This window comes from Littorina saxatilis, linkage group LG15 (assembly GCF_037325665.1).
Source record: "Littorina saxatilis isolate snail1 linkage group LG15, US_GU_Lsax_2.0, whole genome shotgun sequence".
NCBI classification, from domain to species: Eukaryota; Metazoa; Mollusca; class Gastropoda; order Littorinimorpha; family Littorinidae; genus Littorina; species Littorina saxatilis.
Genome location: NC_090259.1, coordinates 38,535,375 through 38,549,739, shown reverse-complemented (window position 1 = coordinate 38,549,739; position 14,365 = coordinate 38,535,375). Strand labels below are relative to the sequence as shown.

The 14,365-nt window shown below is 43.2% G+C and overlaps 2 protein-coding genes across 2 annotated transcripts; both read left to right on the top strand.

The window, feature by feature from the left end:
* The first annotated feature begins 377 nt into the window (after positions 1–377).
* On the top strand, positions 378–2,856 carry LOC138949279 (neuronal acetylcholine receptor subunit alpha-3-like). Its single transcript, XM_070321071.1, has 2 exons — positions 378–735; positions 1,457–2,856. The coding sequence occupies exon 2, from the start codon at positions 1,457–1,459 to the stop codon at positions 2,690–2,692; it is 1,236 nt and encodes a 411-aa protein (XP_070177172.1). The 5' UTR covers positions 378–735; the 3' UTR covers positions 2,693–2,856.
* A 1,555-nt stretch (positions 2,857–4,411) lies between these two features.
* Positions 4,412–8,457, top strand: LOC138948019 (neuronal acetylcholine receptor subunit alpha-3-like). Its single transcript, XM_070319546.1, has 3 exons — positions 4,412–4,479; positions 5,487–5,655; positions 6,699–8,457. The coding sequence occupies exons 1-3, from the start codon at positions 4,412–4,414 to the stop codon at positions 7,932–7,934; spliced, it is 1,473 nt and encodes a 490-aa protein (XP_070175647.1). The 3' UTR covers positions 7,935–8,457.
* The last annotated feature ends 5,908 nt before the right edge of the window (positions 8,458–14,365 follow it).

The following is a 14,365-nucleotide window of genomic DNA, read 5'->3' as shown; positions in this document are numbered from 1 at the left end:
ATCCTTTTTTTTCCATCTTTTCGATAAATATCTTTGATGACGTCATATCCGGCTTTTAGTGAAAGTTGAGGCCACACTGTCACGCCCTCATTTTTCAACCAAATTGATTGACATTTTGGTCAAGCAAACTCCGACAAAGTCTGGACAATGGGATTGCATTTCAGCTTGGAAGCTTAAAAATGTGTTAATTAGTTTGCTCATGAAAGTTGTCATTGAAATCGAATTTTCTGATACAGATTAAAACATGATCGCATTGTAATCTTAATCTACTCCTGAATTCAAAAATAGATAGATATGTTATGTTTACTCTAAAAATGTGCTCAGAATGAAAGAAAATAGGTTCAGTAAATACTACGGTCGCATGCTTCGCGGAGACGAGCGTGACCGGCCTCGGTCATTGGGCTAGCCAGACTATCTGAAGCTAGTCTCGGCGATGACTGGGTTTTTTTTTGGTTATTGATCTATTTATAGTTTAATAACGACTGACTAAATGTTTTGGGGTTTTTTTTGCTTCACGCGACTTGTTTTTCTTGTTTCAGTCTTGCTTTGTTTTCATTTTTTGTCAGGTTTGACCAGCTGCTGACGTGGAACTCTTCAAACTTCAACAACATCACGACAGTGTACCTCCCTGCACACAAAGTATGGCGGCCCGAATTGGTCATCTTTAACACAGTGGGCGACATAAGCGCCTTGAATGACCAAACAACTAACGTCCAGGTTCGACACGACGGACGAGTAAGCATTCAGTATTTACTGCATAGTAGCAAGCCTCAAATTAACAGGGCGAAGTCGACTTCTCGAAGTATACTTCGCGAAGCTGGCCGCACGGAGCTCTAGCGCTGAGTTTTCGGTAAAAAGACTTCGCGATGTCGACTTCGGGCTCCATTAAAGCCTGTCCTAAACTGGGAGAAGTCGACTACGCGAAGGATACTTCGCGAAACTGGCTGCTCGAAGCTTTAGTATTGAGTTTTCGGCAAAAAAAGTCTTCGTGAAATCTTCGCGAAGGCACATGTTTCTTTACAAGTGTATTGTGTGTACATGTAGTTTTAGAGTCACAAGTTCCTTACAAATCTGTTGTGTGTAGTTTCAGACTCACGTGCTCCTTACAAGTCTGTTGTTACAGTTACTTCCATTGTTAAAGATATATTGTGCATGTTCTATTTTCAACATATTTCAAATATGTTTGAATAACTTCACATAAACATGCATGCATGCATGCATCATCATCATCATCATCATCATCATCATCATCATCATCATCATCATCATCATCATCATCATCATCATCGTCGTCGTCGTCGTCATCATCATCATCATCATCATCATCATCATCATCATCATCATCATCATCATCATCATCATCATCATCGTCGTCAACATCATCATCATCGTCATCATCATCATCATTATCATCAGCGTCACCAGCTCCTCAGAAGTCTGTCGTGTGCTGTTTCAGATGTCGTGGTTCCCAGGAGGCAAGTTCGACACGTACTGCACGGTGGACATCACCTACTTCCCCTTCGACGTCCAGACGTGTTCCGTGGACCTGATGACCTGGTCTCTGCCCATCACCGTCCTCAACGGCACTTTCGCTGACCCCGTGTGGAGCATGATGGACCAGACAGAGTCCCACCCCGAGCTGCGGCTGGTTGGCACTGACCACGAGTACGTCCTCCGTCCCTCTGGCTTCTGGGTCCTGATCTTTACGGTCCGCCTGCAGCGAAAGCCGCTCTTCTACGTCGTCAACATCATCGTGCCCATGACGCTACTGTCCTTCCTCAACTGCCTGGTCTACGTGCTGCCCACTGAGTCCGGCGAGAAGATGACGGTCAGTGTGACGTCATTCCTCTCGCTGGCCGTCTTCGTGTCCTTCATCAACGACACGCTGCCGCAGAACTCGGACTCCACGTGTCTGTTCAGTCTCTACGTCATGGTGCACATGGCCCTCAGCCTCTGCTCCACTGCCGTCTGCGCCGTCACTGTCAACTTGGCCAGCAGAGGTCGTGGCCATGACCTCAGTCCCAGGTCAAGAGGTCGTGACCGTGACCTTAGTCCCAGGGATAGAGATCGTGACCTTTGCTTCATTGATAGAGGTTGTGACTTTTGCCCTAGCACTGGGGGTCGTAACCCTTGCAGCAGCGGTACAGGTCGTGGCGTTTGCTATAATGGTAGAGGTCATGACCTTTGCTCCAACACTAATGGTCGTGACCCTTGCCTCAATGCTTCACAGTTGTTGCAGCGGTCACGGCTGAGTGACACAGAAAACCATGAGTCGCCGGAAGCATCGAAGGACGATTCTGACAGTCTACAGTATCCTTCCAGCTGTCTCTCCTGTCCGACCCTTTCGCTCTTGCACGGCAAAATGAATGGTGGCCATTCCCAAACGTCTTCATCTATTGACTATGATCCAGCGCAGCCTACACACTCTGGCTCGTCCCAACCTGTAGAGGGGGCGAACAACGACACTATCCCAGCGCCAAAAAGCGTCAGTATTGAGGAAGTGACGTCCCAAACCACGGCCAGCGAATCATCTCGCTGCACGAACGAGAACTTGTCCGAGAATGTCGGTGATTACTGGAAAGAGTTAACTGTTCGCCTCGACAAGCTGTTCCTGTGTGTCATGATCTGCGCCAATCTCATGAGCTGTGTTGTCTTCATTCTTCTCATGAACAGAGTCGGTACTGATGTTTAAAAGTTTACAACATATTTTCCTGAGCTGTGTCGTCTTCTTTCTTCTCATAAACAGAATCGGTACTGATGTTTACAAGTTTACAACATATATTCCTGAGCTGTGTCGTCTTCTTTCTTCTCATGAACAGAATCGGTACTGATGTTTACAAGTTTACAACATATATTCCTGAGCTGTGTCGTCTTCTTTCTTCTCATGAACAGAACGGTACTGGTGTTTACAAGTTTACAACATATATTCCTGAGCTGTGTCGTCTTCTTTCTTCTCATGAACAGAACGGTACTGGTGTTTACAAGTTTACAACATATATTTCTGAGCTGTGTCGTCTTCATTCTTCTCATGAACAGAACGGTACTGGTGTTTACAAGTTTACAACATATATTCCTGAGCTGTGTCGTCTTCTTTCTTCTCATGAACAGAACGGTACTGGTGTTTACAAGTTTACAACATATATTCCTGAGCTGTGTCGTCTTCTTTCTTCTCATGAACAGAACGGTACTGGTGTTTACAAGTTTACAACATATATTCCTGAGCTGTGTCGTCTTCTTTCTTCTCATGAACAGAACGGTACTGGTGTTTACAAGTTTACAACATATATTCCTGAGCTGTGTCGTCTTCTTTCTTCTCATGAACAGAATCGGTACTGGAGTTTAAAAGTATTCTACAGATGTACAGATGAGTTGTGTCGTCTGTATAAGTCTTTCTAATAAACAGAGTAGGTACTGGTGTTTAGAAGTGTACTATAGATGTACAGATGAGTTGTGTCGTCTGTATAAGTCTGTCTAATAAACAGAGTAGGTACTGGTGTTTAGACGTGTACTATAGATGTTTCTGATCTGTGTTGTCTGTATTTTTCTAGTAAACAGAGTGGACGCTTATGTTTAAAAATGTTTCAATAAAGTAATCTTCGCGATTGTTTTCACAATAAAGTTTGTACTGGTGTTTGGAAGTCAAGCTTCCTCGATCAATATAAAGTCGGTATTGGTGTGTATCTAATGTTCAATGTTATTTTGAAACAAAACAAAAACAAAATAATGAAAGAAACGAACAACACCCATGAAGTTTAGACTTTGGAAGGGGTTATCCATGTCATCTCACACCTGGAACAAGCCAGGGATAAATTCAAATGCAAATGATATAAACTTAGTATGCCGCGTGGTAAGCCAGTGGTTCATAGTATCAGAAAGGCGAGTTAAAAATAATAACAGCAGTTAACATTGATAGTCACACACTATGTCACCAATTTCCGACAAATGCAGTTTCCCTTCTAAAAGGACAACCATGTTAAATGATTTATCTGAGAAATACAAACGGGAAATTCCGAAAGGGAGACGAGAATTCGTCACCCGCAAATTTTAGATCCGCCTCACCGCCAGCTATAGCTACGCCCGGAAAGGAAACAGTTGAATTGCATTCACCGGTTCTTTGGCCTACATTTTACTCAACAGCTGCCATTTTCGTCTTTCTTTTTGATAGAACTAATAGACAGCACTATAATTATACCAATGACGTTATACCCGCCCGCGACAGATATCGATCTTCGTTACGTGAGTACCGTCACTTTTTCAGTGTCACACACGGAGTGAATTGTTTTTGTTGTTTTTGTTGTTGTTATTTTTGTTTGGGGGGAGGGGTGGATGGGGGGGGAGGATCTTTGTTCTTTGTTTGTTCTTTCGATTAGCCTCGTCTGTTTCAATAGTAAGTTGAGTTGGCCTACTCAAAATGGAAGAAAATAGGTTCAGTAAGTACTACGGTCGCATGCTTCGCGGAGACGAGCGTGACCCGCCTCGGTCATTGGGTCTGAAGCTAGTCTTGGCGATGACTGTTCTTTTGGTTATTGATCTAATTATAGTTTATTATTACCAATTCAGTGCCCCATTATGGCCATATGGCTTTTTGACCAATCAGGACAGAATCTAGGTGACCTGTTAAATGTTATAACGTTCAGGCAGGGACCCGTTTTGTTTATCAAGCTAAACATTTACAAGACAAAGTAAACATTTAAATCAACAATATCAGCGTGATTTATTCTACAGAATGACACTTCAAATGCTGTCAGATAATACTCTCTTTATCTAAAAAAGATACCGAAAAGCGAGTTTTGTCGGTGGGTGCTTTACGGAACAGCAAGGTACCGCTCATCCTCTGAGTGTGAAATGCCGACCCGCTCACTCGAAATCTAAATTACCTTAGTTCGGAAAATTAAGAGAAATTGCGTCACTCGCGTTACGTCAAATGTATCTTTACGTCATTTCCCATCCGTCTGGAGTGGGTTCTAAATATGTCGCTCTCTATTCAACAAGAAAAAGCGAAGCAACCGAAACGCATGTTCAACATGGTTTATCTTGTGAGATTGTTGTGTGTCAAACGCATTTGATCTGTGAATATTCATCACGTCAGGAGTATTACTCTGATTGGCTGACCCAGGTCACGAGAATTCTTTGACTGACAGGCATAATCAGGTACGTAGGAGCGCTCAAGTTCCCATTGCGGCTGTTCTGTCTAATTCGCGGGGTCGCTTCAAAATTTGTTTTGGTCGAATTAAACGGTAATAAAACCGTTATTCCTAATATGCTGACTGTTAGCAAATGATAACAGTCATGTCTCACAAACGATATCAGCATTCGCCTAAAAGGCTCATGCTTGATATCTTTTTTCTCGACATGCCTGTTATCATTTGCTAACAGTCAGCATATTAGAAATAACTCATAATAACGACTGACTAAATATTTATTTATCGCTTCACGCGACTTGTTTTTGTTTGTTTCATTCTTGCTTTTTTTCCTTTTTTTGTCAGGTTTGACCAGTTGCTGACATGGAACTCTTCAGACTTCAACAACATCACGGCAGTGTACCTCCCGGTACACAAAGTATGGCGGCCCGATCTGGTCATCTTTAACACAGTGGGCGACATCAGCGCCTTGAGGGACCAAACAACTAACGTCCAGGTTCGACACGACGGACGAGTAAGCATTCAGTATTTACTGCATAGTAGCAAGCCTCAAATTAACAGGCCGAAGTCGACTTCTCGAAGTATACTTCGCGAAGCTGGCCGCACGGAGCTCTAGCGCTGAGTTTTCGGTAAAAAGACTTCGCGATGTCGACTTCGGGCTCCATTAAAGCCTGTCCTAAACTGGGAGAAATCGACTACGCGAAGAATACTTCACGAAACTGGCTACTCGAAGCTTTTAGTATTGAGTTTTCGGTAAAAAAAAGACTTCGTGAAATCTTCGCGAAGGCACATGTTTCTTTACAAGTGTATTGTGTGTAGTTTCAGAGTCACAAGTTCCTTACAAATCTTTTGTTTGTAGTTTCAGAGTCACATGTTTCTTACAAGTCTATTGTGTGTACTTTCAGAGTCACAAGTTCCTTACAAGTCTGTTGTGTGTACTTTCAGAGTCACATGTTTCTTACAAGTCTGTTGTGTGTAGTTTCAGAGTCACATGCTCCTTACAAGTCTATTGTGTGTACTTTCAGAGTCACATGTTTCTTACAAGTCTGTTGTGTGTAGTTTCAGAGTCACGTGCTCCTCACAAGTCTATTGTGTGTACTTTCAGAGTCACATGTTTCTTACAAGTCTGTTGTGTGTAGTTTCAGAGTCACATGTTTCTTACAAGTCTGTTGTGTGTAGTTTCAGAGTCACATGCTCCTTACAAGTCTGTAGTTTGTAGATTTGGAGTCACTATGATGTTCCTTACAAGTGTGTTGTTACAGTAACTTCTATTGTTAAAGATACATTGTGCATGTTCTATTTTCAACATATTTCAAATAAGTTTGAATAACTTCACATAAACATTCATGCATCATCATCATCATCATCATCATCATCATCATCATCATCATCATCATCATCATCAGTATCATCATCAGTATCATCATCAGTATCATCATCATCATCATCATGATCATCATCATCATCATCGTCAACATCATCATCATCATCATCATCATCATCATCATCATCATCGTCGTCATCAGCTCCTCAGAAGTCTGGTGTGTGCTGTTTCAGATGTCATGGTTCCCAGGAGGCAAGTTCGACACGTACTGCACGGTGGACATCACCTACTTCCCCTTCGACGTCCAGACGTGTTCCGTGGACCTGATGACCTGGTCTCTGCCCATCACCGTCCTCAACGGCACTTTCGCTGACCCCGTGTGGATCTGGATGGACCAGACAGAGTCCCACCCCGAGCTGCGGCTGGTTGGCACTGACCACGAGTACGTCCTCCGTCCCTCCGGCTTCTGGGTCCTCAGCTTCAGGGTCCGCCTGCAGCGAAAGCCGCTCTTCTACGTCGTCAACATCATCGTGCCCATGACGCTACTGTCCTTCCTCAACTGCCTGGTCTACGTGCTGCCCACTGAGTCCGGCGAGAAGATGACGGTCAGTGTGACGTCATTCCTCTCGCTGGCCGTCTTCGTGTCCTTCATCAACGACACGCTGCCGCAGAACTCGGACTCCACGTGTCTGTTCAGTCTCTACGTCATGGTGCACATGGCCCTCAGCCTCTGCTCCACTGCCGTCTGCGCCGTCACTGTCAACTTGGCCAGCAGAGGTCGTGGCCATGACCTCAGTCCCAGGTCAAGAGGTCGTGACCGTGACCTTAGTCCCAGGGATAGAGATCGTGACCTTTGCTTCATTGATAGAGGTTGTGACTTTTGCCCTAGCGCTGGGGGTCGTAACCCTTGCAGCAGCGGTACAGGTCGTGGCGTTTGCTATAATGGTAGAGGTCATGACCTTTGCTCCAACACTAATGGTCGTGACCCTTGCCTCAATGCTTCACAGTTGTTGCAGCGGTCACGGCTGAGTGACACAGAAAACCATGAGTCGCCGGAAGCATCGAAGGACGATTCTGACAGTCTACAGTATCCTTCCAGCTGTCTCTCCTGTCCGACCCTTTCGCTCTTGCACGGCAAAATGAATGGTGGCCATTCCCAAACGTCTTCAACTATTGACTATGATCCAGCGCAGCCTACACACTCTGACTCGTCCCAACCTGTAGAGAGGGCGAACAACGACACTATCCCAGCGCCGAAAAGCGTCAGTATTGAGGAAGTGACGTCCCAAACCACGGCCAGCGAATCATCTCGCTGCACGAACGAGAATTTGTCCGAGAATGTCGGTGATTACTGGAAAGAGTTAACTGTTCGCCTCGACAAGCTGTTCCTGTGTGTCATGATCTGCGCCAATCTCATGAGCTGTGTTGTCTTCATTCTTCTCATGAACAGAGTCGGTACTGATGTTTAAAAGTTTACAACAAATTTTCCTGAGCTGTGTCTTCTTCATTCTTCTCATGAACAGAACGGTACTGGTGTTTACAAGTTTACAACATATATTCCTGAGCTGTGTCGTCTTCATTCTTCTCATGAACAGAACGGTACTGGTGTTTACAAGTTTACAACATATATTCCTGAGCTGTGTCGTCTTCTTTCTTCTCATGAACAGAACGGTACTGGTGTTTACAAGTTTACAACATATATTCCTGAGCTGTGTCGTCTTCATTCTTCTCATGAACAGAACGGTACTGGTGTTTACAAGTTTACAACATATATTCCTGAGCTGTGTCGTCTTCTTTCTTCTCATGAACAGAACGGTACTGGTGTTTACAAGTTTACAACATATATTCCTGAGCTGTGTCGTCTTCATTCTTCTCATGAACAGAACGGTACTGGTGTTTACAAGTTTACAACATATATTCCTGAGCTGTGTCGTCTTCATTCTTCTCATGAACAGAACGGTACTGGTGTTTACAAGTTTACAACATATATTCCTGAGCTGTGTCGTCTTCATTCTTCTCATGAACAGAACGGTACTGGTGTTTACAAGTTTACAACATATATTCCTGAGCTGTGTCGTCTTCATTCTTCTCATGAACAGAACGGTACTGGTGTTTACAAGTTTACAACATATATTCCTGAGCTGTGTCGTCTTCATTCTTCTCATGAACAGAACGGTACTGGAGTTTACAAGTTTACAACATATATTCCTGAGCTGTGTCGTCTTCTTTGTTCTCGTGAACAGAACGGTACTAGTGTTTACAAGTTTACAACATATAATTATTCCTGAGCTGTGTCGTCTTCATTCTTCTCATGAACAGAATCGGTACTGGTGTTTAAAAGTTTACAACATATAATTATTCCTGATCTGTGTCGTCTTCATTCTTCTCATGAACAGAACGGTACTGGTGTTTACAAGTTTACAACATATAATTATTCCTGAGCTGTGTCGTCTTCATTCTTCTCATGAACAGAACGGTACTGGTGTTTACAAGTTTACAACATATAATTATTCCTGAGCTGTGTCGTCTTCATTCTTCTCATGAACAGAACGGTACTGGTGTTTACAAGTTTACAACATATATTCCTGAGCTGTGTCGTCTTCATTCTTCTCATGAACAGAATCGGTACTGGTGTTTAAAAGTATTCTACAGATGTACAGATGAGTTGTGTCGTCTGTATCTTTCTAATAAACAGAGTAGGTACTGGTGTTTAGAAGTGTACTATAGATGTACAGATGAGTTGTGTCGTCTGTATCTTTCTAATAAACAGAGTAGGTACTGGTGTTTAGAAGTGTACTATAGATGTACAGATGAGTTGTGTCGTCTGTATCTTTCTAATAAACAGAGTAGGTACTGGTGTTTAGAAGTGTACTATAGATGTTTCTGATCTGTGTCGTCTGTATCTTTCTAATAAACAGAGTAGGTACTGGTGTTTAGAAGTGTACTATAGATGTTTCTGATCTGTGTTGTCTGTAATTTTCTAGTAAACAGAGTGGACGCTTATGTTTAAAAATGTTTCAATAAAGTAATCTTCGCGATTGTTTTCACAACAAAGTTTGTACTGGTGTTTGGAAGTCAAGCTTCCTCGATCAATATAAAGTCGGTATTGGTGTGTATCTAATGTTCAATGTTATTTTAAAACAAAACAAAAACAAAATAATGAAAGAAACGAACAACACCCATGACGTTTAGACTTTGGAAGGGTTTATCCATGTCATCTCACACCTGGAACAAGCCAGGGATAAATTCAAATGCAAATGGTATAAACTTAGTATGCCGCGTTGTAAGCAACGCGTCTCTTCCCGAAGACGCTCCAGTGGTTCATAGTATCAGAAAGGCGAGTTAAAAATAATAACAGCAGTTAACATTGATAGTCACACACTATGTCACCAATTTCCGACAAATGCAGTCTCCCTTCTAAAAGGACAACCATGTTAAATGATTTATCTGAGAAATACAAACGGGAAATTCCGAAAGGGAGACGAGAATTCGTCAGCCGCAAATTTTAGATATAGCTACGCCCGGGAAGGAAACAGTTGAATTGCATTCACCGGTTCTTAGGCCTACATTTTACTCAACAGCTGTCATTTTCGTCTTTCTTTTTGATAGAACTAATAGACAGCACTATAATTATACCAATGACGTTATACCCGCCCGCGATAGATTTCGATCTTCGTTACGTCAGTACTGTCACTTTTTCAGTACTGTAGTGTCACACACGGAGTGAATTGTTTTTGTTGTTTTTGTTGTTGTTATTTTTGTTTGGGGGGGGTGGATGGGGGGGGGGGGGTTCTTTGTTCTTTGTTTGTTCTTTCGATTAGCCTCGTCTGTTTCAATAGTAAGTTGAGCCGGGTTGGCCTATTCAAAATGCAAGGTCACTTCCATGACAAACACAATTGTTTTATTGGAAACTAGCATGTAATCACTGAAATACCCCTAGTAAGCCCCTCCTCCGCCCTCCTCACATCCTCCCCGCCTCATCCCCCTCCCCCCCCCCCCCTCCACCGACCTTGCTACTTGCATCCTACAATTGCGAAGCCTTTGCTTTTCATGTCCTTCCTTTACAATGCCATGTGCCTGTGGTTACAAGCAACATATCCAGGTTTCCCAATTGCTTCCTTTCCGGCCGATTTATGTGGAGCACGTGATGCGCACAAAACATATTGGCGGTCTAGAAGTGTCGTCTGCTCAATGATGGCGGCGGCTTTCTTGACCGCCAAGGACAACCACGCACGTTGTGAGACGTCATTCGTTAGACCTCAATACAATATGCTTACTAACTTGTACGTAGAATGAAGATAAGTGGGGTGAGTGTGTCAAAGCGAATTTCCCGAAGTACGTCAACTGTGCTGCGTCTGATTCACTCATCATTGTGTATAACTACAATGAAAAGGCCACACATAAATAGTACAGTTATGTGCCCGCATGATGTCAAATATGGAAGATCAATGCTTGTCGACTGAGTGAGGTTTAAATTTTTTGAGAAATCACGGGCATTCCAACAAGAACCGTGGAAGATTATGGTCACAAGCTTTTTTATTTCTCAAAGTAGGAAAATTACATGGTTTCGGAAAAATGCCTTTTGATCAGAATAGAATAATTTATTGAGAAATGAAGAAACCGACTGTTATGAGTCGGTTAAGAAGGTAATACAAAGAAAACAAGAACACAAGTTGTTGCTTATACGTTCTCGTTGTTTCTTGGTCTGGGTCAACTGTGTGTTCTCCCCCGAGTTGTACGTCGTCAAGACTGATACATTGGTTAGTTCTTTTTGACGGGCCGCCCGATGTTGGTGACGGTGTGTGTGTGTGTGTGTGTGTGTGTGTGTGTGTGTGTGTGTGTGTGTGTGTGTATGAGTGAGTGTGTGTGTGTGTGTGTGTGAGTATGTGGGTGTGTGTGTGTGTGTGTGTATGTGTGAGTGTGTGTGTGTGTGTGTGTGTGTGAGTGTGTGTGTGTGTGTGTGTGAGTGTGTGTGTGTGTGTGTGTGTGTGTGTGTGTGTGTGTATGTGTGTGTTTGTTTGTGCGCGCGTGTGTGTGTGTGCGCGCGTGTGTGTGCGTGTTAGTGTTTGTATATGTGCGTCTGCGCGTCTGTTTGTGTGTGTGTCTGTGTGTGTGTACGTGAGTGTGTGTATGTGTGGGTGTGTGTGTGTGTGAGTGTTTGTTTGTTTTTTCGCGCGTGTGTGTGCGTCTTAGAGGTTTTTTTTTTCTGCATCACACCTGAGTATAGACTTTATCAAAATGGAAAATCTCAAGATTGATTGTGATAAAGTTCAGCAATTTAACAATAAAAATGTTGTTGCTTTGTACCAGACAGTCGTACAGCAAAAGATGTGCAAACGTAAAGCTAAGGTCACACTATCACGAATATTTTGGCGAACCATAACGAGTTACTGCGATTTTGCCACAACGATGTTTGCCACGAATGATTGCGAAAAATCGGCCGAACAAGAACGAAGTAATACGAACCACAACGATCTCGGCGATTTTCTCCACGAATCCCAAATCGTCATTGTTCGCCGTCAAAATTCGTCACAGTGGGACCTGGGCTTAACTGGTTTCTAGCGTTATGTTACATTCTGTTGCGTTACAACACCAACACTTGGCTCTCGAAACATGCTGAGTGATGTGATCTTGCATTGCTAGTTTCACAGTCATTAACACTTTACTTAGCATATACAATTGTGTGTGATGTTTACATTTACAGGTCAAGCTTATTTCAAGGGTTCCATCATGTCACACTGCATTAGGCCTACCTTGGGGAAGGGCTCCTAATATGGACCGGCTCCTAATATGGACCACCTCCTGTTCTGACAAACTAACGGCGCTTGAGCGCTCAAAAAAGTTTTATTCGCTGTATCACCCTCTCTGGATAACTTGCACATGTCAAAACAGTTTCAGAAACACAAATCTCAAAACCGTTAGGCTTTTTCTCTTTTTACATTTAGTCAAGTTTTGACTAAATGTTTTAACATAGAGGGGGGAATCGAGACGAGGGTCGTGGTGTATGTGCGTGTGTGTGTGTGTGTGTGTGTGTGTGTGTGTCTGTCTGTCTGTGTGTGTGTGTGTGTGTGTAGAGCGATTCAGACTAAACTACTGGGCCGATCTTTATGAAATTTGACATGAGAGTTCCTGGGTATGATATCCTCAGACGTTTTTTTCATTTTTTTGATAAATGTCTTTGATGACGTCATATCCGGCTTTTCCTGAAAGTTGAGGCGGCACTGTCACGCTCTCATTTTTCAACCAAATTGGTTGACATTTTGGTCAAGTAATCTCCGACGAAGCCCGGACTTCGGTATTGCATTTCAGCTTGGTGGCTTAAAAGTTAATTAATGACTTTGGTCATTAAAAATCTGAAAATTGTAAAAAACATATTTTTTTCATAAAACGATCCAAATTTACGTTCATCTTATTCTCCATCATTTTCTGATTCCAAAAACATATACATATGTTATATTTGGATTAAAAACAAGCTCTGACAGTTAAAACGAAGAGAGGTACAGAAAAGCGTGCTATCCTTCTCAGCACAACTACTACCCCGCTCTTCTTGTCAATTTCACTGCCTTTGCCATGAGCGGTGGACTGACGATGCTACGAGTATACGGTCTTGCTGCGTTGCATTGCGTTCAGTTTCATTCTGTGAGTTCGACAGCTACTTGACTAAATGTTGTATTTTCGCCTTACGCGACTTGTTTTCACTTTTGGCAGCGTTCACTCTAAATTTGCCGCCTAAAACGGACTCGTTTCTGTCCACAGCCAAAGCTTTTATCACACACAAATTGCTATTATGACAGCTAAGACCGCATTTGTTACATTTTAGCAGTGTTGACCCCGAGTTTCTACTGCAAACAAAAAATAATAGCAAAATCTCAAAATATGTGCGAGTCCCCTAATATGGACCACCTTCAACAAATCGAAGAAAATAAAAGCTAAAGGCTATTTCTGTTAAGTCATTAAGAAGCTTGCTGGAAATAACCTATTACAAGCCTTTGCACACTTTCTCTCTCTCTCTATCCTCCCTGTCCCCATCCTCTCTCTCTCTCTCTCTCCCCTCTCCCCTCCCCCCTCCCTCTCTCTCCATCTCTAATCGTCCCCTCCCTCTCTCCCCCCCTGTCACGTTTCAATATATCACTTAAGGTGATTATGAACCGGTTAATTACTACTAATTAACTAACCACACCACGATCCACTCTCGCAGTCATACAATTAAATAGAGTCAACAAAAGTATAAGTTTCAGACGCCTGTTTATGTATAAACTCTCCACCTCCCTCGAGCCTTCACTCAAAATATGTTCCTTTTACGTTCTCAACACGTAAAAAAACCAGTGTTCACTGACAAAGTGCCAGTAGTATATAGAAAATTATAGTAACACGCTGAACCCGTGTAAATATAGTTAAATGCGAATGTTCTGTTCGAAAAGCTCTAGTTCGTGCAGGTGTCACACACCCCACGTTGTCACTACTCCAATGAAATCACAGATAAGAAAAGACAACGGTGGTCAACGGGGTGCGTAAGACACGGTGCACTTAGCTTTCTTTCTGTATGCTGGTTAGCCGGTATGCTGGTTAGCCGGGTTGCTGGTTAGCCGGTTCGCTGGTTAGCCGGGTTGCTGGTTAGCCGGTTCGCTGGTTAGCCGGTCTGCTGGTTAGCCGGTTAGCGTAGCTTCCTCAGGTCCCAGCTCCAACGTCTGCAGCTAGCAGTGTCCCGCCAAAGGCAGCCGTGCAGCGGTTACAGGAAAACGAACCGAAACGAACGAAACGAAGGCTGCAAACAGAAAGCATCGGTGCACTAAACATGTCAGCTACCCCTCACCCACCACCTTAAAACATGTCATCTTTAAATATCTCATCGAGCACGTGGGCCTGCACAAAACGGACTTTTTACAACAACAAAACAGCC

Bases quoted from the DNA above. Each gene is read 5' to 3' on its own strand.
- LOC138949279 (XM_070321071.1), top strand. From the start codon at position 1,457: ATGTCGTGGTTCCCAGGAGGCAAGTTCGACACGTACTGCACGGTGGAC.
- LOC138948019 (XM_070319546.1), top strand. From the start codon at position 4,412: ATGGAAGAAAATAGGTTCAGTAAGTACTACGGTCGCATGCTTCGCGGA. The intron at 4,480-5,486 runs GTCATTGGGTCT...TTTTTTTGTCAG, and splicing joins GACGAGCGTGACCCGCCTCG to GTTTGACCAGTTGCTGACAT. The intron at 5,656-6,698 runs GTAAGCATTCAG...GTGCTGTTTCAG, and splicing joins AGGTTCGACACGACGGACGA to ATGTCATGGTTCCCAGGAGG.